The sequence below is a fragment of the Magnolia sinica genome, chromosome 1 (genome assembly GCF_029962835.1).
Source record: "Magnolia sinica isolate HGM2019 chromosome 1, MsV1, whole genome shotgun sequence".
NCBI classification, from domain to species: domain Eukaryota; kingdom Viridiplantae; phylum Streptophyta; class Magnoliopsida; order Magnoliales; family Magnoliaceae; genus Magnolia; species Magnolia sinica.
The window spans coordinates 82,415,367-82,433,764 of NC_080573.1; the positions used below are offsets into that span (position 1 = coordinate 82,415,367).

General features: G+C 39.1%; 1 protein-coding gene across 5 annotated transcripts in view; it reads left to right on the plus strand.

The window, feature by feature from the left end:
• The first annotated feature begins 5,865 nt into the window (after positions 1 to 5,865).
• LOC131251290 (1,4-alpha-glucan-branching enzyme 1, chloroplastic/amyloplastic) overlaps positions 5,866 to 18,398 on the plus strand; it is a 142,997-nt gene continuing 130,464 nt past the window's right edge. Inside the window, exons 1-2 of one of the 5 annotated variants that reach the window (XM_058251943.1) lie at positions 5,866 to 6,198; positions 15,650 to 15,807. In XM_058251943.1, the coding sequence (XP_058107926.1) occupies positions 6,069 to 6,198; positions 15,650 to 15,807 (288 nt within the window). In that variant the 5' untranslated portion in view covers positions 5,866 to 6,068. The remainder of the gene's footprint in view (positions 6,199 to 15,649; positions 15,808 to 18,398) is intronic. The other 4 variants (XM_058251934.1, XM_058251926.1, XM_058251919.1 and 1 more) reach the window with 4 other exon arrangements.

Here is an 18,398-nt window from a genome sequence, read left to right on the forward strand (position 1 = left end):
TGAGACAGATCTAGGAATAGGTGGACCACATTATAGAAAGCAGTGGGTTTGAAGGCCCACCATTAAGACCCTTGGTCTACTAAGCTTGGGACCATATATGATATTGGTCTTTCCTTTTAATTCAGGTATGTGAGGCCTTATAATCAGATTGGATGAGGAATAAATATTAGGGTGGGCCTTAGAAATTTAGTGGTGGAAATCATTACCACCACTTGTATTTGGGTGTGGCCCATTGGATATGCATATGGCCCATACGATGTGGTCCACCTTGATATTTATAAGGCCCATTTGAGGAGGCCCACCTTGATGTATTTGGGGCCTGTTGTTGAGGCCCATCCTGATATATGCAAGGCCCATTGTGATGTTCTCAAAGGCCCATGGGATATGGCCCATTGCAATGTACATAAGGCTCGTTGGTGGGGGCCCATTAATGCGGCCCATTTGATGAATGTAAGGCCCATGTGATATGGCCCATTTGATGTATCTAAGGCCCATGGGTCGAGGCCCAACGGGATGTCCTTAGGGTCCATTGCAATGTGTGATTCCCTATGGTTTGTGTAAATATTTTATAGTGGGCCATGCCTTGGGAGCAATGTTGGTTTGATGTCCACATTATAAGTACAATGTTGGTTAAATGTCCGCATTGTAACTCTCCTTAAGGCCCATTGATAGGCCCATACTTGTTGATAGTTCATAACATGCTTAGTGCACTTTCATGATTCATGCCCATATGCATCATATGTATGCTTGAGATGAGGAATGTTTGATCATAGCATAAGCCGTTGGGCTGAGACATTTACGGGACTCCTTATGAGATGGAGTGCCCACATGATCGCGTGATACACGCAGGATTGTTGCATGATTGTGCGGTGTGACTCATGCATCTCGCATATGTGTGACTTGATCACCGCACGCCCTAGCGACATCGTGGTAGTCGCTCTAGGACATAGCTTGGCCTTTTCAGTATCGGATACCGAAAATGCTTGGTTCTAAGCTCTGTGGGCACTTAGGATGTCCTTGGGTGAAAGTCCAGAACCTTTTTGGTACAGGAGATGCTCCAACGTCTGGATCGAGTGGATACACGAGCGCCCGAGTGCCAAATACCAAGAGGCCGCGTCCCACTGTTTCGTGGCCGGTTGGAAGGGGGTGTGGCCTTATCCGCCCGAGTGAGGGGGCTATAAGCTGGCTGAGTTTGACTAACTCACAAATGAGTCCGCTATCGACGAGCCGGTAGGTATTGGCAGTACTGGTTAGGTGATAGTGTGGTCTCTTCCACTTGCTTGACTGTGCAGCTAGGGAGGAGGCAGTCAGTGTGAGGTGTATTAGACCCCGGTGATATCCAGAGAGGAACTGTATTGATATGATGAGTACTGGCACGCTTGCTTTGCATCTCGCATATGACATTTGGCTACATAGGCCTCGCATCGCATAGCCTTGGTATGGCTGATAGCATTCATGCCTCGCATCGCATAGCTTTGTTATAGCTGATAGCATTCATGGACTTACCGCATATTTCCGCATTATTCTGATATTATACACTTGGCACTCGCCTCACACACACTTTTACCACCCTCTAAGCTTTCTATAAACTTATGCACGATAGATGCGTGCAGGTAGCGTTAGGTTGCAGCAGCGTTGAGCTTGGAGCGTGCAGCCGAGCTTCTGGAGTTTCTCTTACTTTCATTATATTGTATTTCCCTTTCATACGCATTGTATTTAAAGTTTTTGTTATAGTGGATATGTGGTGTTGTTGTTTTGTGACTTGGTTATGCTTGTGGTTATGCTCCATTACAAAAAAAAAAAAATCATACTGAAAATCCTCCTTGTAGGATCCCAGGATCGGAATCTGGCGTATGGGCGCTGAGAGCCGAGAATGGGGTGCTACGGAGGCTGTCGGCACCGGATTCGGCGATCGGGAATTTTGTGAGCCCGTTTTCCGAGTTTGGGGCGTGACAAGTATAGACTTGTAATCACTTTATTTATGCACATGTTTATGACCTAATCCTTCTACTATTATAGCCATTCACAAAATATTTATATTTGATGTTGATCAAATAGTAGATCATTAAATTATCATCAGGTGCATCATAACAATTTTAATGATTAAAAAAACTTCAACAATTGATGACTGTTGTAAGGCCTCTGCAAGTATTGGCTAGGCTTAGTGCAAAACTACTGATAATTTCTTGGTCTATAACATTTCATCATAAATATGGTTTAGAAAATCATTAAATCTCTTATTGACTTATGTAAGAATCAATAGACTTTGATAGATGCACTCAACCATACAAACTTTTATTAGCCACGCGGTAGTCTCATAAAACAAGCCAAAGTCATACAACTAAGATTCTAACTCTCATATATCCTTGGGTCTAAAGATTAACAACTTCTCATGCATGACTAAGTCTAATAATAGTTCAGCTAAATATGTCTCTAGACTAGTAACTTGATCTTGACTCATCAATGCAAGTGCCCATTGGATTCAACGAGCTCATGTGTCCATGACACACTCACACTTTCATGTGGGGGGAGGGCAAGTTGTGTGTGTGTGTGTGTGTTTTTTTTTTAAGTAAATATATTTAATATATGTGAAAACTTTCTAAAAAATACTTATTAGATCATTGGCAAGAGGAGTGATTTTTTGCTTTTGGAATCAGGGTTTAAATTTCCATAAGGACGATCTTGCACCAACTGTGCGTGGCGTGGGTTGTTTGGTTGCTTGGGCACTTTTTAGCACTTTATTAAATATGCTTAGTAATTCATGATGAGCAAAAAAAGCCTTAGTCTTCTTAGCACGTGGTCTAAACCTTCTTAGCACGTGGTCTAAACTTGTATGAACTATGGTGTAACTTGAATTAAACTAGAATTTGGCTTGAGGTATAACTCTCTAGTACTTAAGGGGGTGTTTAGAGCATGGGATTAGATGGGTTTAAGTGGGATGGAATTACCAAAATGTAATGATTACACTGTGTCAGGGATTGTCGTCTAATCCTATGGCCTGAAGGTCATCCCACTTCATGTTTGGGAAATGAATTGGTTACTCATCTTACCACTACCGATCAGTGCTCTGTAGGCCCCACCATGATGTATGTGTTTCATCCATGCCGTCCACCCATTCTTCCATGTCATTTTATGGTATGAGCCCAAAAATGAGTTTGATTCAAATCTCAAGTGGACCGCATAGTTGGCCCTATTAGGTTTTTAATGGTGTAATTCAATCACTACTATTTTCCTATGGTGTGGTCCACTTGAGATTTATGTCTACCTCATTTTTTGGATCAAGTCTTAAAATTATATTTCAAAATGGATGGACGGCATGAATAAAACACATACATTATGGTGGGGTCTACATAGTACCGACCACTAGCTACACAAAACCCAAAGTAGGATTGCAGAAACCCTTGCCTAGGCGTTGATTCTAAGAAGGGCTTCACAATTCATACCTTATGTGAGTCCTAAACAGACGTTGTAATGATCCATGGGATCTTAAAACTCACTCCCAACAAATCTCATTTAAACCCATGCACCAAACGCCCCCTAAGGTGTTAACCTCGGTGTTGATTGAGAGTGATTGTGACGTGGTTGTACATATGACACTTGTGTCACATGTTGTACACATGACAACAGTTATGATGATTAGGATTCAGGCATATAGTAACATTTTTTATATCATTGGATAGCTAATTTTGTCTAAAATGATACAAAAATAACTGTCATTGAACAAAAGATTATATCATTTCATGGAAGATTGTCTTTTGCAGTGAATAGGTGTGGATGTCTTAAAGAGGCACATGAGTCTCTTCAAGAAGGATTCATGACCCTTCAATTTTTATATATCCTGGACACCAAAGTCCATAAGAGATATACTTTATTTTCTAGATAAAGCCATCAATTGTTCAATACTCTCATTTCTTACCTATTGTTGTGTCGTTTCCTTTTGAAAGTTTTACGTGCATATTAGTTGTTGTATCCTTTTTTTTTATATATATATACTGTTCCTGGATGAGCCAATTAAGAAATGACACATGTCATTGCATGAGAAGTATATAACATGCATAAGATTTGTGAGAATATTTAGAACACGTATTACAAAATTAATAATTGTTGTTGGTTGGGTAATACACGTCATCCGAAGATAGAATGTGGTTGAGCAGTCAAAGACAGAACGTGGTTGAGCGAAAAACGGTTACCAGAACAAGTGCCACGAAGAGAAAGAAGAATATGGAAGGCCAAAGTAGTGTCGAAGCAGTTGTGGTAATTGTTGGATGTGAAAAGATGCATCCATATAATTATTTCAATGAAGTTTATAAATAACAAATGAGCTTAATGAAACAAAATATCTCATACTAATCGAATCAAACAAACCAATTCAGTCAAATCTATCGTATCAATTATCTTTTATGTTTCTTAGCATAATCAATCATTTACTTTCATTAGCATAACTAATAACTTAATCCTATACTAGGAGTAGCAGTAAACTAATAGTTGTAATCCTTAGTGGTAATCTAAGTCTACGCTTATACATTGGATGAATCCTATTTTAATACAAGCAATTTTTCTTACAGAAAGGTGCTTTGCAGTTATTTTATATGGTCGGCTGTAAGTGTTTTTTTTTTTTTTTGTTTACCTTTGAATTTGAAAGTCTTTACATACGAAAGGCAATGTACAACCTATTTTCGAAGGACGAACCTTTGATTATCTTAAAAAGCTTATGAGTGGTTGAATAGGCAATTGATCTTCTTAAATCTAGGTCATGTAGGGTCAAATGTGATGTATATACTTATCTTGGCTTTTAGGGTCAAAGTTGTTTAGTTGGAATCGAGTTACACGGTTAGTTCTAGCATGCCTACACATATTACACATAATTAAAATTTGAAATCGAGAAGCAAGATTGGTGTTAAAACTAGAGATATGTTCAACACTTAAATGTACAAAATTTATTATTGAAATTTAGATTGAGAGTTCATTTATTTCTAATGACAATTTGCAAATTTTCTTCTTTTGTAATTGTTGGAATTATCATATAAAGGACAACAAAATTGTCTTGAAATATTGACTAATCTAATCAAACTTTAAACCTGAAAATCTGATTTTATTTATCTCAATTCTTCCATTTTCCTATTGTGAACTTAGCTTCTTTTCTAACAGGGCAAGGTTATGCTAACACCAAGTCAATTCCTGCTATGGCAGGGTAACGAGATTCATAAATTGTAGCTCTTACTCGATTAACTGTTGCTGTATTTAATTTCAAGTTTCTAAAGACATCCAAAAGAATTATATTTCTATTTAATATTATAAAAATATATTTAAGATGCCACCGTCCACTAACTAAAGCAAAACAGCATATCCACCTGAAATATTTAGTCATACGATGATCTATGACTTAAGAGTGTCCCTGTCACATCACGTGATGAATGAATTGAGGGCACATATTTTTCTAAAGCATAATTCCAACCGAAACATATTCTGTGATGGCCCACACACAAACCAACGGTTGGCATCTGAACCCTACCGTTCCTCGTCGTGTAGCCAAACTTAATTATAGTTCTAGATGAATTTTTTAGATAGTGCGTAGAACAGAGGATACAACCGAAGGAGAAAGTGAATTTGCATATATTCAACATGGATGGTGCTAGCCAGGCTGTGTCTGTATATATATTTTTCTTGTACCACCTATTTTTACACTAATAGAAAAAGGTCAAAATAATCGTATTAAAGAGATGTTCGACCCATAATCCATCCACTAGAGGACATAACAGATCAATGGTACGGATTGTAAGTCAAGGAGTCATTAACGTAACCGTAGATGTGTGCGTTAGTACTGATAATCTATATACCACTGGGCTAGGGTGTAATATCTCTCCTCTCCTCTGGTTCTCTCTCTCCATGCAAAACCCTGCACGTAGCAGCATTAGCCGTGAGAGATGAGTCCAGAACCACACTATTAGGATCGTCACGGTTATTATCTTCTTTATATTCATAGGACGCCCGTCGTTGCCTGTCTTTCTCCATCTCCATCTGAGCCTCTTTCTCCTCCTCCGTCTATCAAAACCTTAGCCAGGGTCAAGATGGCATTTTCTCTTTCAGGGATCCGGATCCCTGCTTCCATCCAGACCGTCGGACCTTCATCCCGATCGAGTATCAACGGTGATCGGAAGAACACGAATCTCTCTCTACTGAAGAAGGATCCTCTCTCTTGTAATCCTCTCTGTTCCAATCTCTGTTTTTTTTTTTTTTTCATTTTAAAAAAGTCCATCTGACTGATAAATACACCCACGCTTTCTGCTTTTGGTAATAGAATAGTACGAGGTGATACTATTCTCTTTTATTTTTATTCTTTTTTGGAATCCTAGATTTGTGATTTTTTTTTTTAAATTTTTTTTTTATTTTTAAAGTTCATTTTTGCTCTTGGAGGGAAAAAGAAAAAACCCGATTCCGTCGAAAGGCCAGCAAATCGGACGGCCTGGATTGAGGTCACTGCTTCTTGTCCCAAGTACTCGAGCGAAATTGGCAGCTTCGCAAGTCAAAGAGCTTGTCAATGATCAATATCTAGTTTGAAAGATGCTTTCAAGATCTTCAGGGAATATACCTTATTATTATTATTATTATTATTATTTATGGAAGTCAATGAATCTTCCGACACTTTTTTCTTCTTTTTATTTATTTATTTAAATTTTTTAGCAGAGATTTTGTTGTTTAAGATCTCAACATATTCCCTCAAAATTACTGAGAAATTGATTGTTTTAAGTTGTTTTGGGGGGTGGTGAGGTAAGTGAGCATAGTTAAAGGTGAGTTAGTCGAAAGATGGGTTTAGTTATTGAGCTGGTTTTGGGAATTACTTTGTCAAAGCTTTTAATTTAGCTTTTTGGTCCTACACATTTCTTTGAATGTTCTGGAAATAATTATGGAGTGTTTGGTTTGCTGATTATTATTATTATTATTATTTTTAAAAATATTTCTTGGCTTAGTAATTCCCTGGTTTTTATAAAAAAAACATGTTTGGTTCACACTTTTTTGCTGGATTTTACACTCTCCAGGAATTCCATTCCTCAGTTCTTCCTTAAAAAGCTTGCCCCAGCTTTCGGAATTTTGCCTTGCATATTACTGGAATTTCTTATTTTGGTCAATTTCTCCATTTATCTTAGATGTTTTGTTTCTTTCTCTAGCCCTTTTTGATTTTTTCTTCTTCTATTTGCTTTTTTCTCATTGCTTTTGTTGCTTTTTAGTCTTATTTGGGGTTCTCAAATTGTATCATGATCTGACTTCATAATTTTCGATCTCAAAGAACTTATTGTTTAGTTTATCCAAAATGTCCTGGGTGGACGCGGAAACACATTTGAGAGACACCTTTTGCAATTATCTTCGTCTTGTGTCCTGCTCAAATTGAAATGGATGGGGCTAATCTCATCTATCTGATTTGAATAGAGCCGTCAACATGCAAATATGACACAAATTTCTTATTTTAACTTCAATATGTAGTATGTGTATACAAGGAGTTCCATAACGAATTGGATTAAGAGTAATTAAATATTGTCAAGGAATGGCTATTTTCTTGGGTTTGGGTGGCAATAAAGACTCCCCATCATTATCAATTTTCCCCTTTTCCTATGGGAAATGAGTCTTGTTTTACTGCCCTAATCCTGGTCCAGCACTTGCTGATGTATGAGGCCCTTGCGTTGCCATTGAACTCCTCCCCATGTAGTGTCCAGGCACCTTTGATGCGGTAAGTTAATAAACCACTAGAATCTGATATTGGCACGTACTGTTTTGAGTCCACACAACCACAGCAGATCACATGTTTGAATAAAACCAGGGACAAGTGACTGGATGTGGTTAAGGCAGTGGATTATGGGCTTAAGGTTAGATATAATCAATGTATAATGGCTGTTGGTTGAGGTAATCCCAAATTTAGTATTGATAGAAGATGGCTGTACAAGGCTGTGGTTGGGTCTGGCAGGCACATGTGATGATGATTAAGGTTATGAATATGATTTTGTTACTTTTGGTGAATTTGGGTTGGGTTTTGGGTCCTGTTTATAGGTTTTGGAAGTTAATCTTGATGGTTGGGTATTGAGGTTGGGAAATTGGGTTTTTGGAGTTGGGTTTGGGTATTGGTAGGTCTTTTAGTCTGGTGTTGGTTGCAGATGGGTTAGTTAGGATGCAACAACAGATACAATGAGAATTTTGGGTGACATGATGGTGTTTCTTTCAAGGGCGGGATATGCGTTTGGGTTCGGATTTGGGTAGTGATAGGTTTAGGAGAGGAATTGGAATAAGGAGCATAAGAAAAACTGAGAAAACAAGAACAAACTTGATGGGGACATCGGAGGACCTACTCAGGTGTATCAAAGACGTAAACGACCACCCACATTAGCGCAGGTTTCTTTGTGGATGGGAGACGAGTTTCAGATGGGGCTTGCCAGGCCATTTTGAAGACCCCACATGCATTGGACGTGCATCAGGAAGACCCCACATTGGGATGATACATGTGGGCTGCTTAGGAGATCATTTTTGTCATGAGATTTCTATTTTGTGTCGATTCGACCGTTGGATCTTGTCGATCAGGCCATCGGGCTACCATATCTTTTAGATTTGGGCCCCTTGGACTCTGATCTTGCTTTTTTTTTTTTTTTATAAATTTTTTTAAAGGATTTATTTGATGGTTGAGATTGATAATAAATGTCTTAGTTTTCTTATTTTGGACGATGGGCCACTTCACTTAAGTGAGTAGCATAGTTGTAATGTTGTAATTATGCTGAATTTTTAATTTCGAATTTTTAATAATAAAAGCACAAGGGGGTGGAGATCCAACTCCATTGGATTTTGTGATAAAAAAAAGCGAAAAGCTCTTGCTTTCTTCTCTCATTTTCATGCGATTTAAAGATACTTTCATGTGATTTGGAAAGAAGATTGGCACGAGGCTAATCTTCATCAATGGAGGTGCGAGTTATCCATCTATTCCCACACCATCTTTTCTTTTCTTCCCCATCTAAGTATTTTCTTCAATTTCTTCATTCTCCCATCCCAGATATTCGTCTTCTCCCAAAACTCAACTTTCCCATACCCATCAACAATCCAAACCCTAACTGACCTAAATCCATCCATCCCACACTACATGTGTGATTGTACGACCACACATGCGAATCTCACCTTGCCCCCTTTTACCTTTCCATCATCCTTATATCAAAACCCCTTTCTTCCATTCCCAAAACCCTAACTCTAAACTTAAAATCCCTAACTTTTCTATATTTTTCTCAATTTCTAAAAAAATTCTAATTCCAAAATTCTCAATTCTCATGAACCCTAATTCTTTAAATTTCAAAATTTTTCCTTCCTAACCCTAATCATAAAACCTACAAATCTATTCATTGAGTGTGGAACATGCCTATGCTAAATTGGAAGTTATATCCTTCCATTGAGCCTAGTTTTAATTGATTTATGTGATTTCTTAGCATGTAGTCATGTGATTTAAGCTAAATCAGATTTTATTCCTATTGTTTACTCTTAATTACTTGGTGGATCAATATCTTTTGTTAATTGAATTACTATATGGACTCTTTCATAATCTCCATGTTGCATGCTAGTATTAAATCATGTTTCCTGCATCAAATTTTGGTATCTGAGACATAAGTGTAGCATAAGATTTTTGTGTTGCATCTAGGTTTAGTGACACATCTAGGGTTAGTAGAGTATGCATTGCATATAGGATCTTATTGCTGAATTTTGTTGGAGTACCTCATTGCTGAATTTTCAATTTGCGTCCCCACTTATACCATTGCTGAAATTTCATCATAGTAATTTCAGGTCGTCTTATTGCTGAATTTTCAGCTTGTAATTTTCGAATTACACCCATGCTGAAATTTCAGTTTAGCAGCCTCAAATTACTATCTTGCTGAATTTTCAACATAAGATTTGAGGATAGCAACTTGCTGAATTTTTGGTTAGTGTGTCTAGCGTGATTTCTAAGTTAGTACTATCATTATCATCACATTGTCCAAGGACCTAGGGTTTCCTTTAGAGTGTCCTTGTGTATATGCCCAGTCATTCAGGACATGATTTTGGCCTACATTCCACTATGAATCTAGAACATATTGTCGAGGCCCTTAACGCTATCAGCAACCGTCTGATGGCTATTGAAGCGCACAATAAGACCACCGCGACTCAATTGACCGTGACCAATGCGCGTATCAATCGGCTTGAAGCCTCCTTTCAGTCGAACCCTGACACTGGAGAAGATGTCCAATCACAAGTCGGGAATCAAATTAAAGGAGTTGAGATTGTGCCACTTGCAATTATTAGCCGTGCCTTAAGCCAAATTGTAGAAAGTGATGATTGGCTCAAGAATTCAATTTTCCACACTTATGCTAAGTGTGGTGGCAAAAACTGCAGGGTGATCATTGATAGTGGCAGTTGCATCAATGTGGTATCTGCTCGCACTGTAGACCGCTTAGGTATGCTAGTCGTTCCTCACCCTCAGCCCTATCGAGTCTTACGGGTTGATGCATCTTCGATTCCGGTTTCTCAGCGTTGTCCCATTCCCATCCAGCTTGGTTCCTATACGGACACGTTGTGGTGTGATGTTTTGCCTACAGATATAGGCCACATCATTTTGAGCAGGCTTTAGTAGTATGACATGGACGGAACACTACCTTAGGGTAGTGTAGAGTTACCATCTGAGGTGAGTCCGGTATTGGAGGAGTCTAGTGTTGTTATTTCAGAGGGCATACCAGATGAGCTTACACCCGTGCGGGACATTCACGCATTGACTCTACCAAACCTTCATCACGATCAAATGAGTATTGGGGAGGAAGTGGATTTGGAAAGACAAATAGATGAGCCTAGGAACCCTATGGATTGCGTACCCATGTCTGTATTCCATAGGCCTTCAGAGTCTGCACATGCATCAACACAATATATGCATGACTTGTATATGGAGATTAGAAAAAGAATCAATACAAGTAATGAAACATACAAAATGATTGCTGACTCACGCCATAGGTTTAATGAGTTTGTTATGGGTGATGAAGTCATGATTAAAATACGTCCAAAAGAGTTTCCACAAAGAACCATAAAAAAATTACAAGCCCGTAACACTGAATCATATAAAATCTTGAAAAGATTGGGTTTGAATGCTTACCTGATAGATTTTTCATCTAACATGGGTATCAGTTCTACATTTAATGTAGAAGATCTTGTATCATTTCATGAACATTCCCCTAACCCCCGCATGAACTTTGATGATGATGCCCTTGACCTGTCCCATAACCCATGGCCATTATCGGACTCCTCTTCTCAACCTTTACCATCTGTACCATCCATACCTACGGGAAGGGAGGAGATAGAGGATATCTTAGATGAATAAGCAGTTTCCACACGACATGGTGGTTACTAGGTGTACCTTGTCAAGTGGAAGGGCAGACCAAAATCAGACAGTACATGAATTACATAGGCATAGCTTTAGTGACGAGACCCGGATCTCCTCGAGCATCGCTGCAACTTTATTTCACCAGAGGCAAAATCTTCTCAGCCGAGGGGAATTGACGGGGACATCATACGACCTACTCAGGTGTACCAGAGACGGAGACGACCACCCACATTGGCGTAACTTTCTTTATGTATGGGAGATGAGTTCCAGATGGCGCCCGCCGGGTCATTTTGAAGACTCCACATGCATTGGACGTGCATCAGGAAGACCCCACCTTGGGATGATGCATGTGGGCTGCTTAGGAGATCATTTTTGTCATAAGATTTCTATTTTGTGTCGATTCGACCGTCGGATCTTGTCGATCAGGCCATCGAGCTATCGTATCTTTTAGATCTAGGCCCCTTGTGTCAGATTTGCTCAATGACCCTCAATCGAGTGATCCTTTTCTTATATAGAAATCATTTTCCCTACTTACAATATATCCCTTAATTACAGCATAACAACAACCTCTATATCCCCTAATTACAGCCCTTAATTACAGCATAACAGCAGCATCTATATCCCCTAATTACAGCCCTTAATTACAGCATAACAGCAGCATCTATATCCCCTAATTACAGCATAATATCCCTAATTACAGCAACATCTATATCCCCTAATTATAACCCTTAATTACAGCATAACAGCAGCATCTATATCTCCTAATTACAGCATCTATATCCCCTAATTACAACCCTTAATTACAGCATAACAGCAGCATCTATATTCCCTAATTACAGCCCTTAATTACAGTAATATATGGTACAACAATATATGGTAGGTTTGTTGTCCATCCTACTAACACCTTGGACTCTGATCTTGCTTTCTTTATGTTTTTTTAAAAAAAAAAAAATTATTTTTAGGATTTATTTGATGGTTGAAATTGATAATAAATGTTTTAGTTTTCTTATTTTGGACGATGGGCCACTTCACTTAAGTGAGTGGCATAGTTGTAATTATGCTGAATTTTGAATTTTGAATTTTTAATAATAAAAGCACAGGAGGGTGGAGATTCAACCCCATTGGATTTTGTGATAAAAAAAGAGAAAAGCTTTTACTTTCTTCTCCCATCTTCATGCACTTAGAAGATACTTCCATGCGATTTGGAAGGAAGATTGGTGCGAGGCTATTCTTCATCAACGGAGGTGCGAGGTCTTCATTTATCCCCACACCATTTTCTCTTTTCTTCCCCATCTAGGTATTTTTTTCAAGTTCTTCATTCTCCCATCCCAGATATTCATCTTCTCCGAAAACCCAACTTTTCCATACCCATCCACAATCCAAACCCCAACCGACCTAAACCTATCCATCCCACGCCATATCTGTGATCATACGGCTACACGTGCGAATCCCACCTTGCCCCCTTTTGACTTTCCATCATCCTTATATCAAAACCCCTTTCTTCCATTCCCAAAACCCTAACCCTAAACCTAAAATCCCTAACTTCACTAGATTTTCCCCAATTTCTAAAAAACCCTAATTCCAAAATTCTCAATTCTCATGAATCCCAATTCTTCAAATTTCAGATTTTCCCCTTCCTAACCCTAATCATAAAACCTACAAATCTATCCCTTGAGTGTGGAACGTGCCTATGCTAAATTGGAAGTTCTATCCTTCCATCGAGCCTAGTTTTAATTGATTTATGTGATTTCTTAGCATGCGGGCATCTGATTTAAACTAAATCAGATTTTATTTTCTATTGTTTACTCTTAATTACTAGGTGGATTAACATCTTTTGTTAATTGAATTACTTTATGGATTCTTTTATAATCCCCATGTTACACGCTAGCATTAAATCATGTGTCCTGCATCAAAACTTCTTGAATATGAGCTTTCTTTGATGTCAAAGTTAATTGATAAACCACTAGAATATGAAACCTGTACGTACCAGTTTGGAGTCCACACAACCACTGCAGATCCCTCATTTTAAGAAAATCAGGGAAAGTTTCGAATAGTCCACTAGCCTAGAAACTAGTACTTGCAAAAAATCACAAGGAAAACATAAGGAGAGCTTTATCTAATATCTTTGAAACATGGGTCTGCTGCAAAGGAAAATCACAGGTTCATTATCAATAGTGGAAGCAGCATGAACCTTGCTTCATAGAGATTTGTTGAATGATTAAGGATCAAGATGTGGGAGCGGCCCTGGCCTTATCAGATCACAGGGATTGGTGAGAAGAAACTATGAATGACTCATTACTGTTTAGTGAACTACTCATTAGGGCAACATTATGCTGAATCCCATATAGTACTATGGTGTGATGTTATTCCAAGTGAGAGTTTGCCATATTACTTGGCCGCCCATCGATTTACGGTTGATGTGCGCATTTTTTGTGAGTTCATTTATACCTACAATCTTATGCACAATGGGAAGAAAATCACACTCAATTCAATGAGGGATGACCCTTTGCAACACGATGGCATGGTGAAGTTTGTTGCCATGGAAATAGTGGACTTTGCATATAGTGGCGGGTTGGTATGTACCGTGCTAGCAGCAGGCGTGATGGACAACAGGAGGGCTCAAGAACAACTCAAACCAAGACCAATGAACAAAACGAAAGGTATGACTGTTGCGGTGCATGAGAGGGTCTGAAACCATGGATGCAAGAGAAAATGAAAATCCATTCTAAACTTAGGTGTGCCTAGCCAATGAGGAGGAATTCATCTATAGTGGCCCCTGAAAAGACAACAGGCCTGCTGTGGTGATCTGCCGTGGTGAACTGGTGATAACATCAAGTTTGAATATCCCACCCAAATCTCCAACTTGAGGGTGAGCTCTTCTGAAGACAGGGGAACTGATGCAAGCAGATCCTCAATCTCTTATGTGGTCTCACAAGATCATTCCAGCACCATGTATGGGCCCTAGTTGGCCAACATTAATGGGAATTAAATGAAGCAACAATCTCTTGTGTGGTCTCACAAGATCATTCCAGCACCATGTATGGGCCCTAGTTGGCCAACATTAATGGGAATTAAATGAAGCAACAACCAGCTGTTCCCTAGAGACATTTGCGCCCCTTCTCAATGAAGAAATTGATGCCCAATGCGTATGGCGGACATGCATAGGGTCATTTTGGGAAGTTGATCTTCTCTTAATTTTCTTTATTTAGTTAATTATCAGTGAGTGTTCTAGACCCCTTTGCTTTAGGGTTTTCTTTATCTAGTTAATAATCAATGAGTCTTCTAGCAGCTAAAATTAGAGAAACCAGATCTTATAACAGTCCATTCGGTGGAAGCTCTATATAGGACCATTTCTTTATGTGTATGGGCAGTTCTTAAATTAAATAAAGAAAAGTTTTAAGTTATGAAAACTGTTACTGGTTTTTCCTGAAGGGTTGATGATCTCTAATGTGGTGAATGCCACAAATGGGCTTAGGATTTGAGAAACTTGAATCAGAGCCTAGTTATCTTGGGCATAGCTGCTGATTTTTCTGTAGGCTTAGCTGCTTATTTCTGTGTATTCCAGCCACATTCTTGGAGATCTTCTGCTGTTTATTGCTGATTTTTGTTACAAATCTAACTTGGATGTGATCCGGATAGATATCTTTAAGTGTGAATGAGTGCATCCATTTGAGATTTCTGCATCCATTCCTGTGTGTGGGTGTATTTAGAGCACCATCTGGGTCCAGATCTGGTAAGGACAGCATCGGATTCAATCTTCACATGGTAGGTTGTGTCATGTTTTCTGTGCATCAGACCTGGGAAAGCACCTGTGCAATTATGTTCATTATCAGTAAGGGATGATAGAGTGGATTGTTTGTCCATTTCCACATTTAGAGGTCAAAAATGGATTATTCGTGCCGAATGTTTGGTCCCTATGGAAAAAAATACAAATATTAGGATGCATATAAAGATGCTTCTACCAACAGTTGAACAAGAAGGAAAATGATACTCTTCTTTTGCATAAAATTGTCTTTTTTGCGTGTACATATATATGTTAATTTATATGTACATATAAATGCCACCATGTTCATATATGAGGGGTTTATTTCCAATGCTTTTGTATGTACTTGTTCTTGGGGCCACATTTACTGCCACCGACTGATAGATACACCCACACTTCCTACTTCTCACAATCCAATAATACAAAGTTGTACTGTCATCTGGCTATGAGTAGAAAATGGTGAATTTGTTGTCTACCTTTTCTTTTTGTCCCTATAAAGCTTATTTGATGTTCCTTTGTAGGGAAGATTTTTGCTGGAAAGTCGTCTTATGATGCTGATTCTGCATCTACAACGGTAGCAGCGTCTGAGAAGGTTCTCGTTCCAGGTGGGGAAAGTGATGGATTTTCATCGTCTACAGATACTGTGGAAAGGCTAAAAACTACTTCTGAAGATAGCCAGGTTTGTGTAGAAGCAAAGTAACAACTGATTCCTCTCTGTTCTTGCGTGCATGTGTCGTCGCAATACTAATCATTCCTTTCTTCATACATCTCTACAACAGCACTTTTGATTTTTCTAACATTGGTGTTATTCATCTTCACGATTATTTAGTATCCACTGCAATTGACTGTTTTTGTTATGTTGGCTTGTCTGTTGGCGAACTGCTGCACTGTTGATCCATAAATTTGATTTTTGATAATATTTATTTCTTCAATACAGTTGGTGATATGTTTGTTCTTTACTTTGGTGTGTCTCTTTCTTAGTGCCTTTCTTTGGGTTAGTGAGAGCTGACTGTGTGTTATGTTTGGTGTGTGGTTCTTGGCTGTTTGTTATAACATTAGATTCCCAGCTTTTGCTAGGAGCTGTCAGGGAAACTACCTTGCAGTTGCCCTTAGTACTTAGTAGTGCTAGGGATGGGAAGCTTTTAACGCTGTCAATGCAATGGATTGTACTAGATTGTTCATCCTATGTACCTATAAAACTGTGATAAAAAAAGGAAAAAAAAGTTTGAAGACCTTAATCATAAGATTTTTTAGCAGCTGAGTTATGAAGAGAAGTATGAAATTTAAATTCAATTCCTATAGAACTGAATGTACAAAATATAAAGAATTAATGGTTTTCTCCACATAACTGCCTGCCTTTGGGGCCATCGATCGAAAATGCCCGCTTTTAAAGTATTTAAATTAGCCTGTCTAAGTTTTCTACCATTGGACATCTCGACTCCTCACATTGTATACCATGTCAATTATATATGGTTTTAGAACTATATTTTCTTAAAGGCCAAAATGTCCTTCATTTGAAGTGTAACTACTCTGTCGCCGCCCAAGAATGCAATGAATTGACGTGGGACCCAACTCCGACCATATGTGGGGCCCACCTTGATGTTTGTGAGAAATCCACCCTGTCCGTTTGTTTTCCTAGCTCATTTTAGGGCATGGGCCCAAAAATGGGGCAGAAATCCACTAGATTTGGATTTGCTTCATTTTTGGGATCAGGCCCTAAAACGAGCTTTCAAAATGGATGGACGATATGGATGTAAGGCACATACATTACAGTGGACCCTCCAAATAGGGATCCACAAAAATCGCGCCCGAGTTGGGTACTCCCCAGTCCGCGCTGACGAAGTGGGTGGGACCTTGACTGTGGGCCCCCAGCATGATGTATGTGTTATATCCACACCGTCCATCCATTTGGAGAGATCATTTTAGGGCACGAGCCAAAGAATGAGGCCGATCCTAAGCTCAAGTAGACCCCACCACAGAAAACAGTGGGGACAATGACTCTAATCGTTGAAATTTAAAACTTTCCTAGGGCCCACCATGATGTTTATTTGAGATCCAACCTGTTAATAAGTTCAGGAAGATATGGACGAAGGGAAAACACAAATATTGGCGTGATCGAAAACATCTATGGCCCTCAAGAAGTTTTTAATGGTAAGCTTTCAATCCCTACTATTTTCTGTGATGTGTCCATTTGAGCTTTGGATATGCCTCATTCTTTTTCCCCTGACCTAAATTGATCTATCCAAACATATGGATGGAATGGATACAAAATATATACATCAGGGTGGGCTCCACCGTAAGGGCGGCACGGTCTTAAATGCAACTGAAATTGCACCGAATCCACTCCCTTTTAGGACTCCCGACTTCATTCGAAAGATGAAACCCGCTCATCTTCTTCTCTGTTAAAGCCGCAAGCCCTTTCGAATCCGTTCAACGGGCCAAAAATTTCGCCCGGATTTCATCTTAAAAAAAAATCCCTACCAAAATCCCCAAAACCTTAGTGTAAATCTCGTTTTTTTTAAAAAAAAGCAATTCTCTCCAGAAGAAAAAAAATGGTTTCAAAGTTTTCTTACATCCGACACACTGGGCGATTGGCTCACCAAATCTAGTTGAACTATTGAAGGCCACTCCCACAAGCAGATCTTGAGGTAAGAGAGATTTTCCTATATATATATATTTTGAAGTCGTGGAACTGGTAGAAGGGATTTGTCCACTCTCACAAAAAATGATGCCTGTTTAATAGATACCAAGGGTAGTTGGCTGCAAGAAGATTCCTTGGTAGATGGCTATAGAAAGATGCCGTCGATATCGACTGGATGATATTGTGTATAAAATCAATTGAAAATCACGATGAATTACGATATATCGTCGATATTGCATGATATTTTGCGATATCTTATGATATATTGCACGATACATAGGATTTTATATATATATATATAGCATTTTTGAAGGGCTGGGTGTGCCCCAAGCAGGCATTGCCATGCGCTGACTGGGTGTAATTGTGCTTGGGATGTTGTCCATGTGCTGGCTTCTCACTACTCCGCCATTTTTTAAGGCTTCTTTGTTTAATCAATTGGGTAACATCTTAAGTAGGGTGTGTTGCCCTCAAAGGGTGCTAGAGTAGGGCGAGATTCCTGAAGTGGGTACGTAGGGTGCTGTGCATTGGGCCAGGATGGCTGTGCACCGGGTAGATAGGCCCGTGTGTTGGGTAGAGAGGGGCATGTGCCTACCCGCTTGTCTGTGTGCCAACTTTTAGGGACTTAGTCA